The 20,096-nt window shown below is 44.9% G+C and overlaps 1 protein-coding gene across 6 annotated transcripts in view; it reads left to right on the forward strand.

Moving 5' to 3' along the window:
* Positions 1-20,096, forward strand: part of LOC118377254 (disks large homolog 3-like) — a 132,438-nt gene that overhangs the window by 66,684 nt on the left and 45,658 nt on the right. For 4 of the 6 annotated variants that reach the window (XM_035764121.2, XM_035764135.2, XM_035764102.2 and 1 more), the window contains 7 exons: positions 10,602-10,655; positions 11,156-11,206; positions 12,949-13,073; positions 13,980-14,149; positions 14,570-14,706; positions 15,623-15,767; positions 18,074-18,260. In XM_035764121.2, coding sequence (XP_035620014.1) covers positions 10,602-10,655; positions 11,156-11,206; positions 12,949-13,073; positions 13,980-14,149; positions 14,570-14,706; positions 15,623-15,767; positions 18,074-18,260 — 869 coding nt within the window. The remainder of the gene's footprint in view (positions 1-10,601; positions 10,656-11,155; positions 11,207-12,948; positions 13,074-13,979; positions 14,150-14,569; positions 14,707-15,622; positions 15,768-18,073; positions 18,261-20,096) is intronic. The other 2 variants (XM_035764144.2, XM_035764109.2) reach the window with 1 other exon arrangement.

The following is a 20,096-nucleotide window of genomic DNA, read 5'->3' on the forward strand; positions in this document are numbered from 1 at the left end:
GACAAGCATGAACAAAACTAGTTTTGATCAGTTATGAAAAAAAAGTGCTGAAAACAAATTGGCTCACTATTTAAAAAGAAGATGGAGAACAAGAAAAATATTGGAGTTTTGGTGCAGGTACAGCCAACTAGTGCAAAAATAATATTGCAGTATTGTCACAATAATACGATATATATCGTCCAAAATAATATCCGATATGTAACTGTATCGATTTTTTTCCCCCCTCATCACTAATTCACACATGCACACATACTCACACACACATTTAAATGCAAGTCTGTATTCACACATGCGTGCATCCACTCATATACACACATATATGCCAGCCTACATACAGTATATACTGTACATGTACCATCACCACATACAGTGCCTTGCAAAAGTATTCAGACCCCTTGGATTTCTTCTCATTTTATTGTGTTACAAAGTGGGAATCAAATATATTTAATTGTTCTTTTTTTGTCAACAATCTACACAAAACACTGTAATGTGGAAGAAAAAATCTAAATGTTTTGAAAGATTAATAGAAATAAAATAACTAAAATATAGTCGTTGTATAAGTATTCAGCTCTTTGAGTCAATACATGTTAGAAACACATTTGGCATTGATTACAGCTGTGAGTCTTCTTGGGTAAGTCTATGAGAGCTTTGCACACCTGGATTGTGCAATATTTACCCATTAATCTTTTCTAAATTCTTCAAGCTGTGTCAAGATGTTGAGGATCATGGCTAGACAGCAATTGTCAAGTGTTGCCATAGATTCTTGAACCGATTTAAGTCAAAACTGTAACTTTGCCACTCAGGAACCTTCACTGTCTTCTTGGTAAGCAACTCGAGTGTAGATTTGGCCTTGTGTTATAGGTTATTGTCTTGCTGAAAGGAGAATTCCTCTCCCAGTTTCTATTGTAAAGCAGGCTGAAGCAGGTTTTCTTCTAGGATTTTGCTTGTGCTTAGCTCCATCCCATTTCTTTTTGTCCTAAAAACCCCAGTATTTGCTGATGTCAAGCATACCCATACTGTACCATGATGCAGTCACCACCATGCTTGAAAATAAGGATGCAGTTACTCCGTTGTGTTGGATTTGCTCCAAACATAAGGCTTTGCATGTAGGGCATAAAGGTTATTCCTTTGCTGTGTTTTTTTGCACAATTACTTTAGTGTCTTGTTTCATACAAGATGCATGTTTTGTAATATTTATATTCTATATATTTGTATTCTTCTTTTCACTCTTTCATTTAAGTTTATTGTGGAGTCTCTACAATGTTGTTGATCCATCCTCAGTTTTCTACGATTACAGACATTGAACTCTGTAGATGTTTTAAAATCACCAATCATCACGGTAACATCGCTGAGCAGTTTCATTTCTGTCCTGCAGCTCAGTTCAGAAGGACGACTGTATCTTTGTGCCTGTGTGGTTTAATATAAAATACACAGCATAATCTTAACTTCACCATGCTTAAAGAGTTATTTAATGTCTGATTTGTTAGCCATCTACTAATCTCTGCCCTTCTTTATGAAGCTTTCAAAAAGCTCCCTGGTCTTTGTAGTTGAATCTGTGCTTGAAATTCAATACAACATCTGTAAGGTCCCTCAGTCAAGTATGTAGGGAGGACAGAGGAACGGTTAGTCATTCAAAAATCATGTCAACCCCTATTATTTCACAGAGTGAGTCCATGTAACTTATTGTGTGATTTAAAAAATATATTAAAAAATTTACCACTGAACTATACCGAACATAAATATATAAATGAAACATGCAACAACTTCAATAAATTACAGTTCATATAAGGAAATCAGTCAATTGAAATACATTTCATATGACTGGGCAAGGGTGCAGCCATGGGTGGGCCTGAGAGGGCATAGACCCACCTACATGGGAGCCAGGCCCACCCACTGGGGGACCCAGGCCAGCTAATCAGAATTTGTTTTCTCCCATAAAAGGGTTTTGTTACATACAGAAATACTCCTCAGCACCCCCAACATCCCCCCTCGGACGATCCTGCAGGTGAAGAAGCCGGATGTGGAGGTCCTGGTCTGGCATGGTTACATGTCTTCTGCGGTTGTGAGGCCGGTTCGATGTACTGCCAAATTCTCTAAAACGCTATTGGAGGTGGCTTATGGTAGATAAATGAACATTCAATTTCCTGGCAAAATCTCTGGTGGACATTCCTGCAGTCAGCATCCCTCAACTTGAGACATCTGTGGCATTGTGTTGTGTGACAAAATTGCACATTTTGGAGTGGCCTTTTATTGTCTCCAGCACAGCTGGGGCTGTGTAATGATCATGCTGTTTAATCAGCTTCTTGATATGCCACACCTGTCAGGTGGATGGATTATCTTGGCAAAGGAGAAATGCTCAATAACAGGGATGTGGACAACATTTGAGAGAATTTTTTTTTTTGCGTACGGGACATTTCTGGGTTCTTTAATTTCAGCTCATTAAACATGGGACCAACACTTTGCATGTTGCGTTGATATTTAATATTTTTGTTCAGTATAATTTAGGCTTGACTAAACAAAGGGTCTGAATACTTATGCAATGATTATATTTTATTGAAGAATTTGTTATTTGTCCCAACATTTTTCTTTAAATCCATTTTAATCCCACTTTAACACAAAATGTGAAGAAATCCAAGGGTCTGAATACTTTAAGGCACAGTACATGCATGCACTCATCAGACACACATTGGCATGCTCCGACTTCATTACCACATAACAGCCTCATGAATACTGAAGCATCCACTGGGAGTGGTATTGTGTGGAGTGCATGTGATAAGTAATATCATTTCAGTGTGTGGCTGTGTCTGTTGTGCTGAAGGTCAGACTAACCACCTCTCTGAGGCTCACCGTGACCACACAGGAAGCTAAGCCTGAGCACGCTTTAGTAATATTACATCAAGATGAGGAGGGAATGTTGCTGACAGCTGTGACCGCCTATTAATTATAATTTCATAAAAATGTGTTAGTGCATGTGTGTGCACGTGAGTGTGTGCTTGTGTGTGCACGTGTGTGTGTCAGTCTCGCTCTGTGTGAAAGCGAGAGAGAGGATTATACCTGTTTGTGTGTCAATGCTCAAATCATTCACATCAAATGTGTTCTTCCCACGGAAACCATGGTTTGTAATAGGCATGAACTAATACATTTCCTTGTGGTTCCCACAAGTGACTGAATGACTGAAATCAAGTGGTATTCTTATTGGGTACGACACCCTTTCCTCTATGTCCCTTTCTCTTTATATAATGTATATATATCCCTTCCTCTCACCTTCCCTCCTTCTCACTCTCCCTTCCGCCTTCTCTCCCTCCTCTCCTATGCTTTCTTCCTGCTCTCCTCTCCCCCGGTCCCTCTGGCAGTGAGCGGGGCCTCAGCTCAGCGTGAATGAGATGTTGGGTGCATGGTAATTGAGTAGGTATTGATTGGACTGCAGCGTGGCATACGAGAGGCCAATGAAAGCCAGAGGATCAGAGCGAGGCACCACCGACCGACTGACTGCACCTCTCATCCCACATTCTACAGGAAACATACAAACTATACACGGCTGACCAGCTCACAGTGACAGTTCATTGTAGATAACGTAGTATTGACGTATTGACATGTAACAATTGTGCTGTAAGCATCAATAGATACTGTAAGGAAGGTTAAGATTGACTCTATTGGATTTGGGCTCACCATTTCTCTATATCAGTAATCAATATGAATGAGTGAAGGCAGAGGAATAATTTCCTAATGCTCCACGTATCATCAGACAAAACAGCCTCCATTACACTGTCTCAGACAGGACTGTATCATCAGACAGAACAGCCTCCATGACCCTGTCTCAGACAGGACTGTATCATCAGACAGAACAGCCTCCATGACCCTGTCTCAGACAGGACTGTATCATCAGGAAGAGCAGCCTTCATTATCCTGTCTCAGACAGGACTGTATCATCAGACAGAACAGCCTCCATGACCCTGTCTCAGACAGGACTGAATCATTAGGAAGAACAGCCTTCATTACCCTGTCTCAGACAGGACTGAATCATTAGGAAGAACAGCCTCCATGACCCTGTCTCAGACAGGACTGAATCATAAGGAAGAACAGCCTTCATTACCCTGTCTCAGACAGGACTGTATCATCAGGAAGAGCAGCCTTCATTACCCTGTCTCAGACAGGACTGAATCATTAGGAAGAACAGCCTCCATGACCCTGTCTCAGACAGGACTGAATCATTAGGAAGAACAGCCTTCATTACCCTGTCTCAGACAGGACTGTATCATCAGGAAGAGCAGCCTTCATTATCCTGTCTCAGACAGGACTGTATCATCAGACAGAACAGCCTTCATCACCCTGTTTCAGACAGGACTGGATCAGAGTCACTGTCATATTTCAGTGTGACGTTGTCATTGGTTGCAGGGCTGCCATACAGTATCAGTGTGCTATGTAAAGGAGGATTGAAGGGTTATTGTCTTGTCAGCATCTCATTGTTATGCACATGCCAAACCCCCCTGTACCCCAGGGAACTCGAGGAGTTAAAAACACCATAGAAATAATGCTGCATGAGGAGGAGCTTAGATTTAATTTGAGGTGTGGCCTCACTATCTATTGCATTGCCAACATATGGCATCATCATACATAGGCTAATATTGTTTGTACTTTATTTTACAGTACTGTTTCCACTGGTATTTACCTGGAGTTGTTGTGCTAACAATAGGTATTGTCATGTAATTACTTCATAAAAATAATGAATCATAACTGGAATTAAAAATATGAATGAATCAGATGAACAATTTAAAAGTGTAGCCTCAAACTTCATTCTGTCACAACATAGGATAAACATTTTTTTTTAAAGGACTCTAGCTAGGTAGTGGAGACACAGGGCCTCTGGTCGAGTGGGCTCTGATTGACAGTAATGGGGCAGATCTGGACACAATGTAACTGTTTCATTCATTCATTGCAGGGGGAGGATTGTAGCTACAGTACTAATACGATATAGACAGGGAGTGAGCAGGCAGGCCAGCCAAGCTGAGGCTGTGCCCATGGCCATGCATGTGCAACAGAGAGACTCATAAGCTGCAGTCAGCGTCCTGAGAGGTGAACCAGGGGGAGGCGGCTAAGCGGGCGCGCGAGCACCGGTTGTCAATGGAACACATTGATTATTTAGCAATTTGGACGAATGCTGTGCTCTACGCTTGCCAAGGTTTAGTGGGAGTCTTTGTAGCGTTGCTGTCCAGACTGGCTGCAGCCAAATCAGTGCTGTCAGGTGCAGTGCTGTTTGAAGATAATACATGAGGAAATGAAAGTCTCAGATAAATAATTGAACGGAGGGGTGTATGGATGGATGGATCGATAGATAACAATTTGGAGGGAACTAATGAACAGCTGGATGTATAGAGATGAGTGTTTTTGTCTGGAATGGTGCTCGGTTGGGATAGGTTGGTTGTAGTGGTTATACAGTCAGTCCTGTTGGGAGAGCAGTTTGAGCAGTGTGTGTGTGTGTGTGTGTGTGTGTGTGTGTGTGTGTGTGTGTGTGTGTGTGTGTGTGTGTGTGTGTACAGCCTGCCCTGAGCCCTGCACTGCAGTTGGACAGAAGTGAACAGCGACAGCTGGCTGGGAAAACATGATTAGTGTTTGAATTAAAAGGAAATTAAGGGATTTATTATAATCTTATCCAGATTTTGGTTAATTCCCCCCATGCCCCTCAGTCACACCCTTCTGCCACATCTGGACGGTTGCCAACATTTTTCACCGGTGTCATCCCCTGTTCCCCTCTGCCCCCCCGACTCATTTGCCAGCCATCCCCATATAACCCCCCCCCCCCACACACACACATACACACATACAGGGCTGTGCACAGACCTTTCAGGAGGCAGGTGTTCAAAATGAAAAAAGGGTGCATGGGCCTATTTATTTATTCAACAACACACTCATCACAAATTGTAAGCAAGCTAGTCACAGTGCCTCCTGAAGACATGATCGGGTGAAAGAAAGTGGGCTGTTAGCTGATCGTTGATGATTGATGTAAATCTGCTAGTTAGCTAGCTTTATTTTTTATTTTAATTTTTTTACAGATTGTGATTTATCTTCAATTTTCTTAAATACTTAAATAATAACTTCATAATATAATATGAATAATCTTCTAACTCATGATATATGGCTGGCTAGTGGCTTGTGTAGATATTTTAGTATATGTTGGTTAGCTAGAGTCTAAACTACCCGTGTTGCCGCTGCCCTGACACACATGTGCAACACCCAACTGCTGAAGGGATGGAGTTGGGGTCGAGGGTTATAGATGCAGCCACACCTCTCTATGTCTTTCTGCCTCTCTCTGCTGTGCGTATCAGACCGAAATATTCCTAATGATGTTTATCAAGTGTTAATGCTGCTGTGTGGCAGTACTGTTGATATTTAAACTAGGTAGCTAGCTACACACACTCGACGGGTGACCGCATCTCATACATGTCTGGATACCAGGCATGCGCAATTTCCGTACAGGGCAAACTGGGAAAACAGGCGCTACCCGAGGCACGGGGTGGAGGTGGATGGTGGCGAACTTGATGACATCACAACGACTTGCTGCAGTGGGTTCAGAACAACAATGAGAAAAACTGTATACAAAAATATATATTATACCACCACCCAAAAGGGCACTTGGTGAGTGGGAGGGCAAATGGATGTGCTTTGCACAGGTAGACCCCCATCTGCGCACGTGCCTGCACACAGACACACACAGACAGCACTGTATGCACCGTCCCCTGTTACTAATCTGTAAATATGTGTTTATCTTGACCTCTGTGAGCCTACATTACAGACTGTAAGCCTCTCTCTCGGGGACGTGGCCAGTCCAGGGCTCTCACAGTCACATCAGAAAGAACTGTGTGCTACTTTGTCTCTGTCATAAAGCTGTGTGCTGCCCAACACTGCTGCCCTGGCCCAGCTGCCCCGCGCTGCTGCCCTGGCCCAGCGGCCCCGCGCTGCTGCCCTGGCCCAGCGACCCCGCGCTGCGGCCCTGGCCACGCGCTGCGGCCCTGGCCACGCGGCCCCGCGCTGCTGCCCTGGCCACGCGGCCCCGCGCTGCTGCCCTGGCCACGCGGCCCCGCGCTGCTGCCCTGGCCACGCGGCCCCGCGCTGCTGCCCTGGCCACGCGGCCCCGCTGCTGCCCTGGCCACGCGGCCCCGCTGCTGCCCTGGCCACGCGGCCCCACGCTGCTGCCCTGGCCACGCGGCCCCACGCTGCTGCCCTGGCCACGCGGCCCCACGCTGCTGCCCTGGCCACGCTGCTGCCCTGGCCTCACGGCCCCACGCTGCTGCCCTGGCCACGCGGCCCCACGCTGCTGCCCTGGCCACGCGGCCCCACGCTGCTGCCCTGGCCACGCTGCTGCCCTGGCCACTTGGCCCCACGCTGCTGCCCTGGCCACGCGGCCCCACGCTGCCGCCCTGGCCACGCGGCCCCACGCTGCCGCCCTGGCCACGCTGCTGCCCTGGCCTCACGGCCCCACGCTGCTGCCCTGGCCTCACGGCCCCACGCTGCTGCCCTGGCCACGCTGCTGCCCTGCTGCCTCCACGGCCCCACGCTGCTGCCCTGGCCACGCTGCTGCCCTGGCCACACGGCCCCACGCTGCTGCCCTGGCCACGCGGCCCCACGCTGCTGCCCTGGCCACGCGGCCCCACGCTGCTGCCCTGGCCACGCTGCTGCCCTGGCCTCACGGCCCCACGCTGCTGCCCTGGCCACTTGGCCCCACGCTGCCGCCCTTGATTCACAGCCCCATGCTTATCAGCCCTCTCGTCCTCAAACCCAACTCCCACTTCAGAGACAACACACCGCTCTGGGGTGGATTTAGGATTACACACACTGAGATTATCTTCCCCTTTCTTTTTGTGTGCTTGTTAAAGGAGAAACAGATACTGGGATTACCCGCTTCAATCCCAGACTAGGATGACATTTTTATTTTCAGACTGACTGTCTTGAAACCTTACTAGGTTTATAGTGCTATTATTGTAACATAGTGGTTTCTTTTCAATCATTGATTAGCCACCTAGGAAGTAACCTCTGTTGCTTATGATAATCTATTTTGTTCCTGCTGTTGTGTTTGTCATTTGAGGTCCCTTGGCTGTGGTACTGGATTCCGTTCACTAGCTCAGTCCAGTACAATGACAGAGCAGAAATAGTCCCCACTGTTGCCCTCGGGCTCCTTCTCTCCACTACCTTACACACAGCTGCTCAATGGGACCGGTTGGCTGTGGGGGATGAGTACATTTCTTAAAGACTTGGGTGTCTATGGTGCTGTGGCACACTGTGCACTTCTAAAACACACACACACATACTTCTAAAAGCATGTGAAGAGAGCTGCTGCTACCGTGTCCCTTTGTTCTCACTAGGCTTTAGGTCTGGTGAGAACATTGCTGTCCTGTATTTTCATGACAAACAGGAAATGCTTAAATGTGTACGGTAAATGGAAAATGTGCACACACAAGCACTGTCGCAGGCGTCTGCGGTCCATACGCAGATTACACAAGCCATGTTGTGCTGACTAAGGGACGTTTGTGTTTCTCCACAGGTGGCCAGAGCCATAGAACTAGACTACAGATCTGAAAAAGAGGTCACGTCTTCTGTGTTGGATTTGAACAGTTTCCATTAATCAGATAAGTCACTCAGTGAAAATAAAGTAACAAAGCTCTGGAAAGTTTCAGAGAAACTGGGGTGTAGCATGATGATGAATGATGCCAATCAAAGCGAGTGGGGCTTGATGCTTTCGTCTTATGACCTCAGTACGACTCCAGTATTCAGCCTTTTCTGCTCAAACCAGCTGTGATTGTATATGTGCGTATTGAAGTACCATGGTCCAGCATTAAATGACTGTTATGACTCGAGCTATAATAAAAAGGGTGTGGTTCTTTTGTCTCAGACTGTGACCTGTTATATTGGAGTGTTGCACCCCGCTTGCATCTCCTTTGCCTGTGAGTCCTGTGTGAGAGAAGTGTCAGGTAGGAATACAAGAGCCGTGATCAAGTGATCATTTAATGCCGTCACTAGGGGGAGAGAAGCCACGGAAATAAATGAGCGAACGAGAGTCTGTGCCACGAAAGCAATCATCCCGTAACTGCGATGACCCCTCGACGCGTTTAAAGCAGTCATGTGATATCACAGGCCATAGGCTGCCTCATCACACAGCCAAAACATGTAGAATGCATGCATGCTCATCGTGTGTGGCGATAGAGGTTGGTGGAAGAAGATTAGAATCAATGGGGATCAATAGGAGTGGATCCACTTTGAAAAGCCCCAAGCACCTGGTAGTGTGCAAATAGTGAATAGTGGGGGGAGACAATAAGGGGGAGGCAGAGGGAGGAGGTAGTGAGTGACTAGTAGCTTCTCTTTGCTGGACCTCAGGTAGCCTTGGTCCCATAGCTGCACCGTCAGCAGCATCACCTCACCCCCACAGCTCAATCAGATCAATAGAGAGAACGCAGCCAGTGTTCCAGGACTCTGTGCTGTGCTATAAGGAGAGGCCATTACTGCTGGTCAGCCCTGTGTCCAGTCTACTGGGGCTATGTCCCGCTCATCCTCCGTCTCCTCAACTGAGAGCTGATAGTCTTTTATGTAACATTTAATTGAGTATAGCATTCACATCACCTTGTGAGGGGACATTTTATAAGAATAAATTATGTCTATAACTGCCACTGTGAGAGGCATATCTTTGCAGTGCCCTCTCCTGCACTCTGCTTTGTCTGGTGCCCCCTCCACAGAATCATAACGTCTCCTCTGATACAACATGCGTGGGATGTTGGGAAATGAACACCAGCCACTAGGTGGCGTAATGGAGCCTGAACAGCCTGATTGTCTTCCTAAGAGAACTAATTCTGATATGCAGATACAACACAGAATGTAATAGTTTTTGAGTCTTACTGACCAAATAGACCAGCCATTCAAACAGGTGAACAGTGGTCCGGAATGGGGTCAATACGGACCACGGGTCCCAACTTTTTTTAGGAACTCAGTCGGGCCTCCAATCCCTGGTGTCATATGATAACACATACGACATGGAAAAATGTGTAGAATTGCAGGAAATTAGCTTTAAAACTGAAAAATGTTCTCTTCGCCAACAAGAAGGGTGTGAACAGTTTGGGGTTAATAAATTACAATATCCATCTGGACCTTTGCCACTTAGGACATTTGTGTGACCAGACCTTCTGAAATGGTACTTGAGTACCCTGCAATAGACCATCAAAACATAGATGTAGTGTTGGATGCCAGACTTCAAGTTGTCATTTCCAGTGTGTTAGAACAGGAAGTGGTACGGTACAGTATGAGATGGTTGTGATATCCTAGACAATGACCCAATGGTCCCAACATACACACAGTTTGTTCAAATGGAGTCTTACACAGGAAGCAGGCAATTATAACACTGCTGGTCTCTTTTACCCACTCCTCATTCTCAGTCCTCACACCTACTGTAGCCATCATCCACCCATGCCTAGCAATGACACAAACACACACACACACCGACTGTTCCCATGGCATCCACTTACTGGCACCTAGCTGACTGATGATGTGTGATCTGCCAGCCTCACACACGCACACACACGCGCTTAGGTAATGTTGTATCTCTTTATCTATCTTTGCAGGCGAACCCTCCCCCCGTCATCGTCAACGCAGACTCACTGGATGCAGGCCCTTATGTAAATATTTGTTCTGTTGTCTCTGTGTGTGGATGGAGTATCTATTCTGTTGTTTCTGTGTTTATGGATGTGTCTCACGGTCACAGCATATAAGATCACATTTACTCACCATGTGGACCTATTTCATTATCTCTATTGACCTGCCTCTACAGCATGAATATGATGCAGTTATGCATTTAGTATGGTAATGCAAGAGATTTAAATAGTTTCTACTGTATTCCTGTAGGATTTGTGGATTGAGAAAAGACTAATATTAATAGTAAACATGATTATATTTGTGTGTTCATTGTCAAAATCTGGATATAATAGCCAAAACCAGCAATGCTATTTGTTTTATGTATGTCTGTTTCATTCTGTGGTTATTAAAAATGATTCTATTGAGATGAAAGATTAGTACATTTTTTATGTTCCTTTTCTGTTTTTTATTATTTCTAGGATGTTTTCATGTTAATACATGATGATGATGATGTAACTGACCTGTATGTGTTTTGTGTTGACAGGTAAATGGCAGTGATGGGATGTTTAAATATGAAGAGATCATCTTGGAGAGGGTGAGTTTCACTAACACCTTTATAACCACTCATTATTTGAACGTCTTGTGATCAAATGTATTCTTTTCAAAGCCTTTTGTTAAACACGTGAGCTTTTCCCACTAGATGGCACTAATAAGCTCTCTTTGGCTTTATTAGGGTTTCTCAGTGCAGTAAATGTTGCTATTCTCTTTCACCCCTTTAAATTTGTGTGTATTAGGTAGTTGTTGGGAAGTTTTTAGATAACCTGTTAGATATTACTGCACTGTCGGAACTAGAAGTACAAGTATTTCGCTACACTCGCATTAACATCTGTTAACACACATCTGCTGTGTATGTGACCAATAACATTTGATTTGATTTGATATACAAAGAGTACTGGTATTGAGTCAATGTGTAGGAGTAGAAGGTAGTTGAGGTAATTAAGGTCAAATGTACACGTAAGTACGCGTAAAAGTGAATAGGCAATGAGGATCGATAATAAGTAGCAGCAGCGTATGCACATCGTCATCATCAGACCCCTATAGGCCTCATACTGCACCTTTCAAAAGCACACACATTAAATAGTTCAGAAGCAAAAGCCATCTCCCCCTACACACACACTCTCAGGACCCTTGACAGTTGCACTTGTCAGTGACAGAGTTCAGTCTATAGTGGAGCGCAGACATACTTTATGTTCCTGCTCTTGTTATTCCACCCACAGATAGGTGCAGAGCTGTTTTCTCCATCTCCCTCTCCGAGTGGCATTTCTGCATGCAGGGGCTTAAATAAACTAGATAAAATCACACTTTAAAAGGTCTGTGGGTGTGGAACATTTGGTGGTCGGGCCCAGTGCACTCCTTTTGGCTCAGGAGCAGCGCACTGGGAGGCCTCAGCCTCGCTCTGTCCTAATTGGTTGTGACCGTTTCTCATTAATTATAGAAAATAATAAAGTGAAGTCTTTTCTCAGTTGTCTTGTTTGGAGCCTGTCTCTGCAGCTGTCAGATAGAACAGCACGCCTGGGCCTACTGGATCCAAATATGGGTGCTTTGCCATTCTGGGGGAGAGGTGGGGGAAAGGGGGGTACATATAGAGAAAAAGGGAAGTTTTGTACCATTCAAGTCTTTAGAGAAATGAGGCTTCGCTGACTCTCATTTTCTCTTCTACTTATGAATCTGTCCATTTTAAACAAAACAATTACACCCAAACCATTTGGACAGCTTCATCTTACATACATTTAGAATAAAGTGACTTGATCTTAGAATGTAGTTTGTAGTATGAAGTCAATTCAATGTGAGGAAGATGCACACACATATGCATGAGAAAGTGCCATGGTTATCAGTAATGTTGAATTCCCCTGAGCGCTCTTCATAGATCACATGTTCCCCTGAGACTTCAATACCATTAAGAAGAAGCCCCTTCTCCCCCCTTGAGTCCACACACCTTGAGTGGGACGGGACCCATCACTTAGTAGAGCTCTGTGTGCCTGCATGCACGTGTGTGAAAGTGTACACGGGCTGCATGCCAGAGGAGGCTGGTAGAATGAGCTATAGGAGGATAGGCTTATTATAATGGCTGGAATGGAATAAATGGAAAGCAGTCAAACATGTGGTTTCCATATTTTTGGTGTGTCCCATCCATTACAATGAGCTCTTCCTCCTATAGCTGCCCCCACCAGGCTCCTCTGCTTCACGCTCACAGACGACGCTGGACCTCCTCTGCTTCACGTGTGTGTGTCTCTCTATTGTATCTCTTCTATGTGTAATGCCTCATAACCACTGCAGGGTAACTCTGGCCTGGGCTTCAGCATCGCTGGGGGGATGGACAATCCACACATCCCAGATGACCCAGGGATCTTCATCACCAAGATCATCCCTGGAGGAGCTGCAGCTATGGATGGCAGGCTGGGGTGAGTTAGTCCCCCCCCTCTCTCTCACTTCACCATTTCCCTCTCGCCAGGCAGGTGTGTGTGGGGGGGGGGGCAGTAGTGCCTCTACAGCCCACTGCCCCCAGGCTCTGTCTGTGTTTCCACTAAGTTGTGATTCACTGGAAAGCCAAAGTCTAAAACATGCAAATGATGATCGAGTGCTTTCGGTGTACTGCCGGCCTATGTGTTTTTTATTTTATTTAAACTTTATTTAACTAGGCAAGTCGGTTAAGAACAAATGTTTATTTACAATGACGGCCTACCCCGGCCAAACCCGGACGACGCTGGGCCAATTATGCGCCGCCCTATAGGATATTACAGTGCCTTATTACACATGATATGCCTTATTACACATGATATCACAGTGCTTTAGACCACTGTGCCACTCGGGAGCCCAGTTTGTGTTTGTTTTTCTGTGTGTTTGTGCTGTTGACTAGTCTGTCGAGTCTGTTGATTCTATCCATATTGTACAGCCTGTGGATTGACATTAATTCCATAATTATGATTCAGTAGGCAAACGGATAAATCATCATATAGTGTAGATACAGTGAGTGTACAAAACAATAAGAACGCCTACTATTTCCATGACCTAGACTGACCAGGTGAAAGCTATGATCGCTTATTGATATCATTTGTTAAATCCACTTCAAATCAATGTAAATGAACGGGAGGAGACGGGTTAAATAAGCATTTTTAAGCCTTGAGACATGGATTGTTTGTGTGCGCCATTAAGAGGGTGAATGGGCAAGATAAAATATTTAAGTACGTTAGAACTCAGTATTAGGAAGGTGTTCTTAATGTTTTTGTACACAGTGTATATTATGTATGTGTATATACAGTACTAACAGCGTTGTAAAATATGAACGTTGTTTCCCCTCGTCTCCCCAGGGTGAATGACTGTGTGCTGCGTGTGAATGAGGTAGATGTGTCTGAGGTGGTTCACAGTCGGGCGGTAGAGGCCCTGAAAGAGGCTGGCCCTGTGGTCAGGCTGCTAGTCAGGAGAAGACAGGCCCCTCCTGAGACCATCCTGGAGATCAACCTGCTTAAGGGGCCCAAAGGTCAGCTATATGTAGTACATATATGAATGAATCCTCATTGTGAGGGCCAGATTTTTCTTGGCCCCTATAACTTAACTGTAATGTATATATGAATATGTATATATGAATAGCGGGTAAATAGTCATTTTGTTGTCTCTTGGTGTCTTTCTAATGTATTTTATATAAAACATTTTATTTAGAATTGAATGTAATATCTGTTGTTCTTGTTTATAACTCTTCTTTACAGGAAGAGTAGCTGCTGCATGTGCAGTATCTGGTGGGGATCCTAATAAACTAAACTAAATTCCCCTGGGTAATTCTAGGTCAACTCTGAAATTGGAACATACATTTAGATTATTTTTGAGAATTTGAATTGTCCCCATTGAAGATTTTGTGCAATTTTCTGTTCTTGACTGTCCTCTTTGCGCTTCTCACCCCCAGGCCTTGGCTTCAGCATTGCTGGGGGGATCGGCAACCAGCACATCCCTGGAGACAACAGCATCTACATCACAAAGATCATCGAGGGCGGGGCCGCACAGAAAGACGGACGGCTGCAGACTGGAGACCGCCTGCTAGCTGTAAGAACACATCATTTTAATCTTTGTTCATTACCTGGGCTTACCCCTGCTTCGATGTAGCAGAGGTGGTTTGGTGAAGCCAGAGTGAATGCCTAGACAAGCTCAGCAGCCTAACACAGTCTTTAATTGTGTAGAAACCCCGGGTTCCACACACAGTCAATTACACAGATAGTGACCTACGATACTGAGCTCTAATGGATGCGCTAGAACAGTCTTGATTCCCTTACTGTTTAGTGATCCATACCCTACGACACTGCCACTTTGGTGGGTGCCTCTGTGCCCATCCCTGGACGTTTCTCAAGAGAGCCAGGCGGGGCGACGCGCATCAGCGTTTATGGCCCTGTGTGTGATTGATACGGTGCTGGAGACTGGGTTCAAACAGCCCAGCTGCTCCCCGGGCATATTCTGTTCTACACCGGCAAAAGATAAAGAGAACCACCTCCCAGGCTGAATGAGTGACTACGCTGTTAGAAAAATATGAGATGTGTTTAAGACTGCCATAAATAAGAACAAAGCCATTAAGTACTGCTACCTTTGTTCAGGGAAGAGCCGTGAGTGACTACAGCTGCCCAACACTGAATCCCCACTGCACTGTTTTCATCGCAGTACACTTCTGGACGGATGGCCGTATCATTTGTGCTATTTGATCAAAGTTTATCCCCGAAATCCATGCATTTATCTGTCGACACAATGATGCAGATGTGGTGGCTCCGTAAATAAGTAATCTCTTGCAACTGTACCTATATGGAGCAGCTCTGTTCAAAACCTTTGAAATATTATCACATACTTTATCTTAGTAGTACACAGTAACAGTAGTGTATGATTGATTTGGGTGTCGCTCAGACAAACTAAAAGAGGTAGCTATAAGCCTCAGTGTTGTGGACTTGAGGATTTAACTGTGGTCTGTGTGCTGCAGGTGAACAATATCATCCTGCAGGACGTGCGTCACGAGGAGGCGGTTGCGGCGCTGAAGAACACCTCTGACATGGTCTACCTCAAGGTGGCCAAGCCCGGACCCGTACACCTCAACGACATGTACGCCCCGCCGGACTACTCCAGCAGTACGTATCTTCTTCTGCTAGCTACTGTATTCACCTATGGCTCAAACTAAACACCCCCTCCCCTCATACTCTCATACTGCTCACAATGCATTACAACTACAGTTGAACATTCCAGGCGATGGATGCCTCAATGGTACTGTACCAGCACACACAGTTTGTTTTAATGGAAGACCACAGGAACCCTGCGATAATGACACTGGTGGTCTCTTTCCACACTCCTTATTCGCAGTTTATACCTTAAAAACCAACCCATGCATCAGTTGTTAGAAGAAGGATCTGTTGATTAGCATTAGCTTTAGGTCAGGGGTCACCTTCTTGACTTGAAGAGCAATTTGTTTTCCACACACACAAAAAATAGTTTAGAGGGAGCTACAGAAGACGTTTGAGCCCTTTTCAAGCGCAATAGTGGCAATATCTGATATTCAGCACCACAGATAGCAGTCAGATCAAATTACCACGAAATCTGGCAATTCAGGGTCACCGAGCAGTGGCTGTCTAGTGAAGTTACAGGGAGAATCAAATCTTGTGAACATACATTAAATATGCTACAGAAGTAGTGTTACTTTTTTATTTAAAAACCTACAAATGAAGGACGTTGTTTTCCAGGGATTCATTGAAATACCCACATCAAGCCCCGCAAGATATTGAATAATGAAACACAGGTACACAAATATTATAATGCAAACAGAAGGTTTGATTGTAATAGACATTTATTATACTGATTTAACAAAAGTTTTTGTTTATTTACTTTGCTTATTTGGATTTTTACGAATTATCTTTGAAAGACAGGGTCCTGAAAAGCGGACGTTTCTTTTTTTGCTGAGTTTAATTGTTTGTTTGTTGAGGAAATCTATACATAGCAATGGAGAGCCGTTGGTTGCCGACCCCTGCTGTAGGTACACAACATTGTCCGTATCACAGGGATGTTTATGGATTATCTCAGTGAGTGGTAGAGCTGTTTCAGTGTGCTCTCCTCGGCTTGGCTGTGCCCAGACTCCTACATGGTGCAGACATACTGCTGCCCACTGACACACCAAGCCCAGCTCTCTCTCTCCCACTGATTGTGGAGGCTTTCTCACATCCCACCCACTTGCTCAGGAGAACCTATGGCCTGGGGCTCCTGCCAGCCACACACTGAAGAACCACACACACACAGACACAAAATACCTGTACTGGAATATATGTCATTATTACAGGTATACTATATTGTACTAAACAATGTGTATGTCAACCAGTGATTTATTATCAAAGGGCCTATACAGTAGTACTGTATATGTTCATTATTATTTTGTATGTGTGGTTTCCATGACTTGAGCAAGCTCCTTATACTGACATAAAGGAATAGTTCACTATTTTACAGCATGATGTTAGACTGTTCCTCTCCCTGAAAGTAGGCTATGAGCCATGATAAATTGTAATCCATAGTTTGGTTTTCTTTAAACAGTCACTATAATCTTCAGCTAACTTTTTAAAATAATTGGAAGTAATATGGGCATGTGATCCCCTGTGACCAAAATCACCTGAAATCAACTCAAATAATCTCCATATTTGGTTAGATGTTACTTACAGTTGATTTAGAAATAAAAATATACAAAATAAATATATAAAAAATACAAATAAACATGTTCACATACCCCTATCGAAAGGTTGCTGGATTGAATCCCCGAGCTGACAAGGTAAACATCTATCGTTCTGCCCCTGAACAAGGTAGTTAACCCACTGTTCCCCGGGCGAGGGGTTGGGTGAAATGCGGAAGACACATTTCAGTTGAATGCATTCAGTTGTACAACTGACTAGGTATCCCCCTTTCACTAAAATTGATTTTTAGCTAGCGGTGGCTATAGTTAGCTGATGTTTGTGGCTGTTTAAAGAAACATAACCTGGCCCATATACGACTTTCAGGGTGAGGAACCATCTAACATCATGTTGTAAACTAGTGAACTACTCCTTTAAGCCAGCTCTGAAAGTATGACCTATAGTCAGATGTTCTTCAAGGGATTTTAGAGCCATGAGTCATAAGTACTGTAGCCCCATGATGGAATGTAAATCTGGGAACTTTCTAGACTTTAGCTACTCAAAATCTCTGGTGTAGGACATACTGTGGTCTCACACATCTATTGTATTTCTGGTAGAGAATACCCACACTGACTAATCTGTAGAGAGAATACTGTCTTTAATGGGCCATAGATTTTTTTAACAGGCATCGCCACATGTATGATAGTGTTATGAGTTGATCCCTCTTGGCAAGAGTGCTGCCAGGCCTCCAGTGGACCACTGTTTTAATCATTCCTCCTTTCCATCTACTGGTCTGGCCCTCCCTGCCCTCCCTCCAGCCTTCCCCACCATGGTGGATAACCACATCAGCCACAACTCAGGCATGGCCTACATGGGAGCTATGGAGCCCAAGCCCGTCTACAGCCAGCCCCCCCAGGTCACGCCCTCCAGGTACTCTCCAGACCCACGTCACATGCTGGGGGAGGAAGACTTCACCAGGTCAGTACCATTTTTTGCTTGTATTTTTCTTTATTATCTCATTGTTCTACAGCACATAAATAATTTTACAGGATGATATAGCTATGCAGTATAATTCACAAAAGGGGAATTATATTTTACCAATAAGGCCCGGGGGGTGGTATATGGCCAATATACTATGAGCTGTTCTTATGTACGACGCAACGTGGAGTGCCTGAACACAGCCCTTAGCCGTGGTATATTGGCCATATATCACAAACCCCTGAGGTGCCTTATTGCTATTATAAACTGGTTACCAATGTAATTAGAGCAGTAAAAAGAAATGCTTTGCCATACCTGTGGTATGCGGTCTGATATACCATGGCTGTCAGCCAATCAGCATTCAGGGCTCAAACCACCCAGTTTATAATATGTTGTTTACCATGTGAATGTAAGTTTTAAGAGTAGTTTTGACAATCCAGGGTTAGAGTCACTTTCTCGTGTCAAAATAGCACAGGGCCACCAGAGCGCAGTAAGAGGGCTTTTTGTTGTGAACTTTAGAATATTAATTATTTAATTTTGGTGTGGTGACCGTTGCTTTACCTGGCGTTCCCCGGTGTTGTGGCTTTCTTTGGTGATATGTATGTAGATTGATGTAGTTTAGTGGGCCTCCAACAGTGTGGCAATGTGTTTGTCTCTGGTTGACTAGCTGGGCAAGGAGGGTTCAGTTTTGTCTGAGGTGGCAATGTATAGCCCAAATACCTCAAAGAAGCCCTCTCATCCCAAAGTCCCTCCTCCTTGTTCTGTCTTACGACCTCTTGGCCAAACACTGAAACAACATTCACAGAGCTTGATTTGAGAGCTCCAGAGTCACCTTAATATCCCGAGCTATTGTGTGTGCATGTGCAATGTGTGGCAATGACTGTATGGTTCATGTGGGCGTGTGTTTATGTGTGTATCCAACTGTGTAGTTTTACAATGTTTGTGTGTAGCAGTTTCTATATATGTGCATGTATGTATGTGTATTTGTCCTGTGTAATTGTCCCGTATACTGTACATGTGTGTTCTGTGTTTGTGTCCTACTCAAGCCCCATTCACTGTGATTTCTGTACTCCCCCACCAGGCCTGAACCTATTTACAGTGTCATCCACAAACAACCTGGGGACAGCGGGGTACCCCTGGGTCTCTACAGCGGGGGAATACCCCGGGACACAGGCTACTGTTCTGGCCAAGGCCCAGTCCCCTCCTCTGGCAGGTACTAACCCAGTGGCGTCGCTTGGTCCGCTTAGCTAATCTTACTAACTAGCTACAGCCCTGTGTTGTCCTACCTTCACCCGCCTCGCCACACCTGTATCTGGGCTTGGCAGTAGACTGTGGTGTCTGGAGACAGGGGAGAAGTGGTGATAGAGGGGGATCACCATGGCAAAGGTTTAGGGACGTGGCTCCACTTTGAGACTAGAGGAGGAGGAGAGATGGCAGCAGATAGAAGAACAAAGGGATGAAGAGAAAGGGAAGTTAGGAGGGAAAAGGAGGAAGGAGTGCTGTTTGTGCTGACAGAGCTCTCTTGTAAGGGAGGGTGTCCCATCTATGTCTGATAGAATCTTTCGGTCTGCGTGTAACAGTCTATACATGTCTTACCTCTCCATGTCTGCTCCTGCTTTTAATGTTGGTGGTAATACTCACAGTATACATCTAGAAAAGCCTTTACAGTGCCCTGTGTCACTTTTGTAAGGTTAAAATAACCACAGCGGCTTCGATAATGATCTGCTTTGACTACCTGTCTAAGATGGATAACATCTGAAACAGCCCTCCCCCAAGTCAAGTGTGAAAGTGTTCTACCGGTATTGGTTTCATCCTTTGTTTTGTATATCCAGAGTT

This window comes from Oncorhynchus keta, chromosome 4, assembly GCF_023373465.1.
Source record: "Oncorhynchus keta strain PuntledgeMale-10-30-2019 chromosome 4, Oket_V2, whole genome shotgun sequence".
NCBI classification, from domain to species: Eukaryota; Metazoa; Chordata; class Actinopteri; order Salmoniformes; family Salmonidae; genus Oncorhynchus; species Oncorhynchus keta.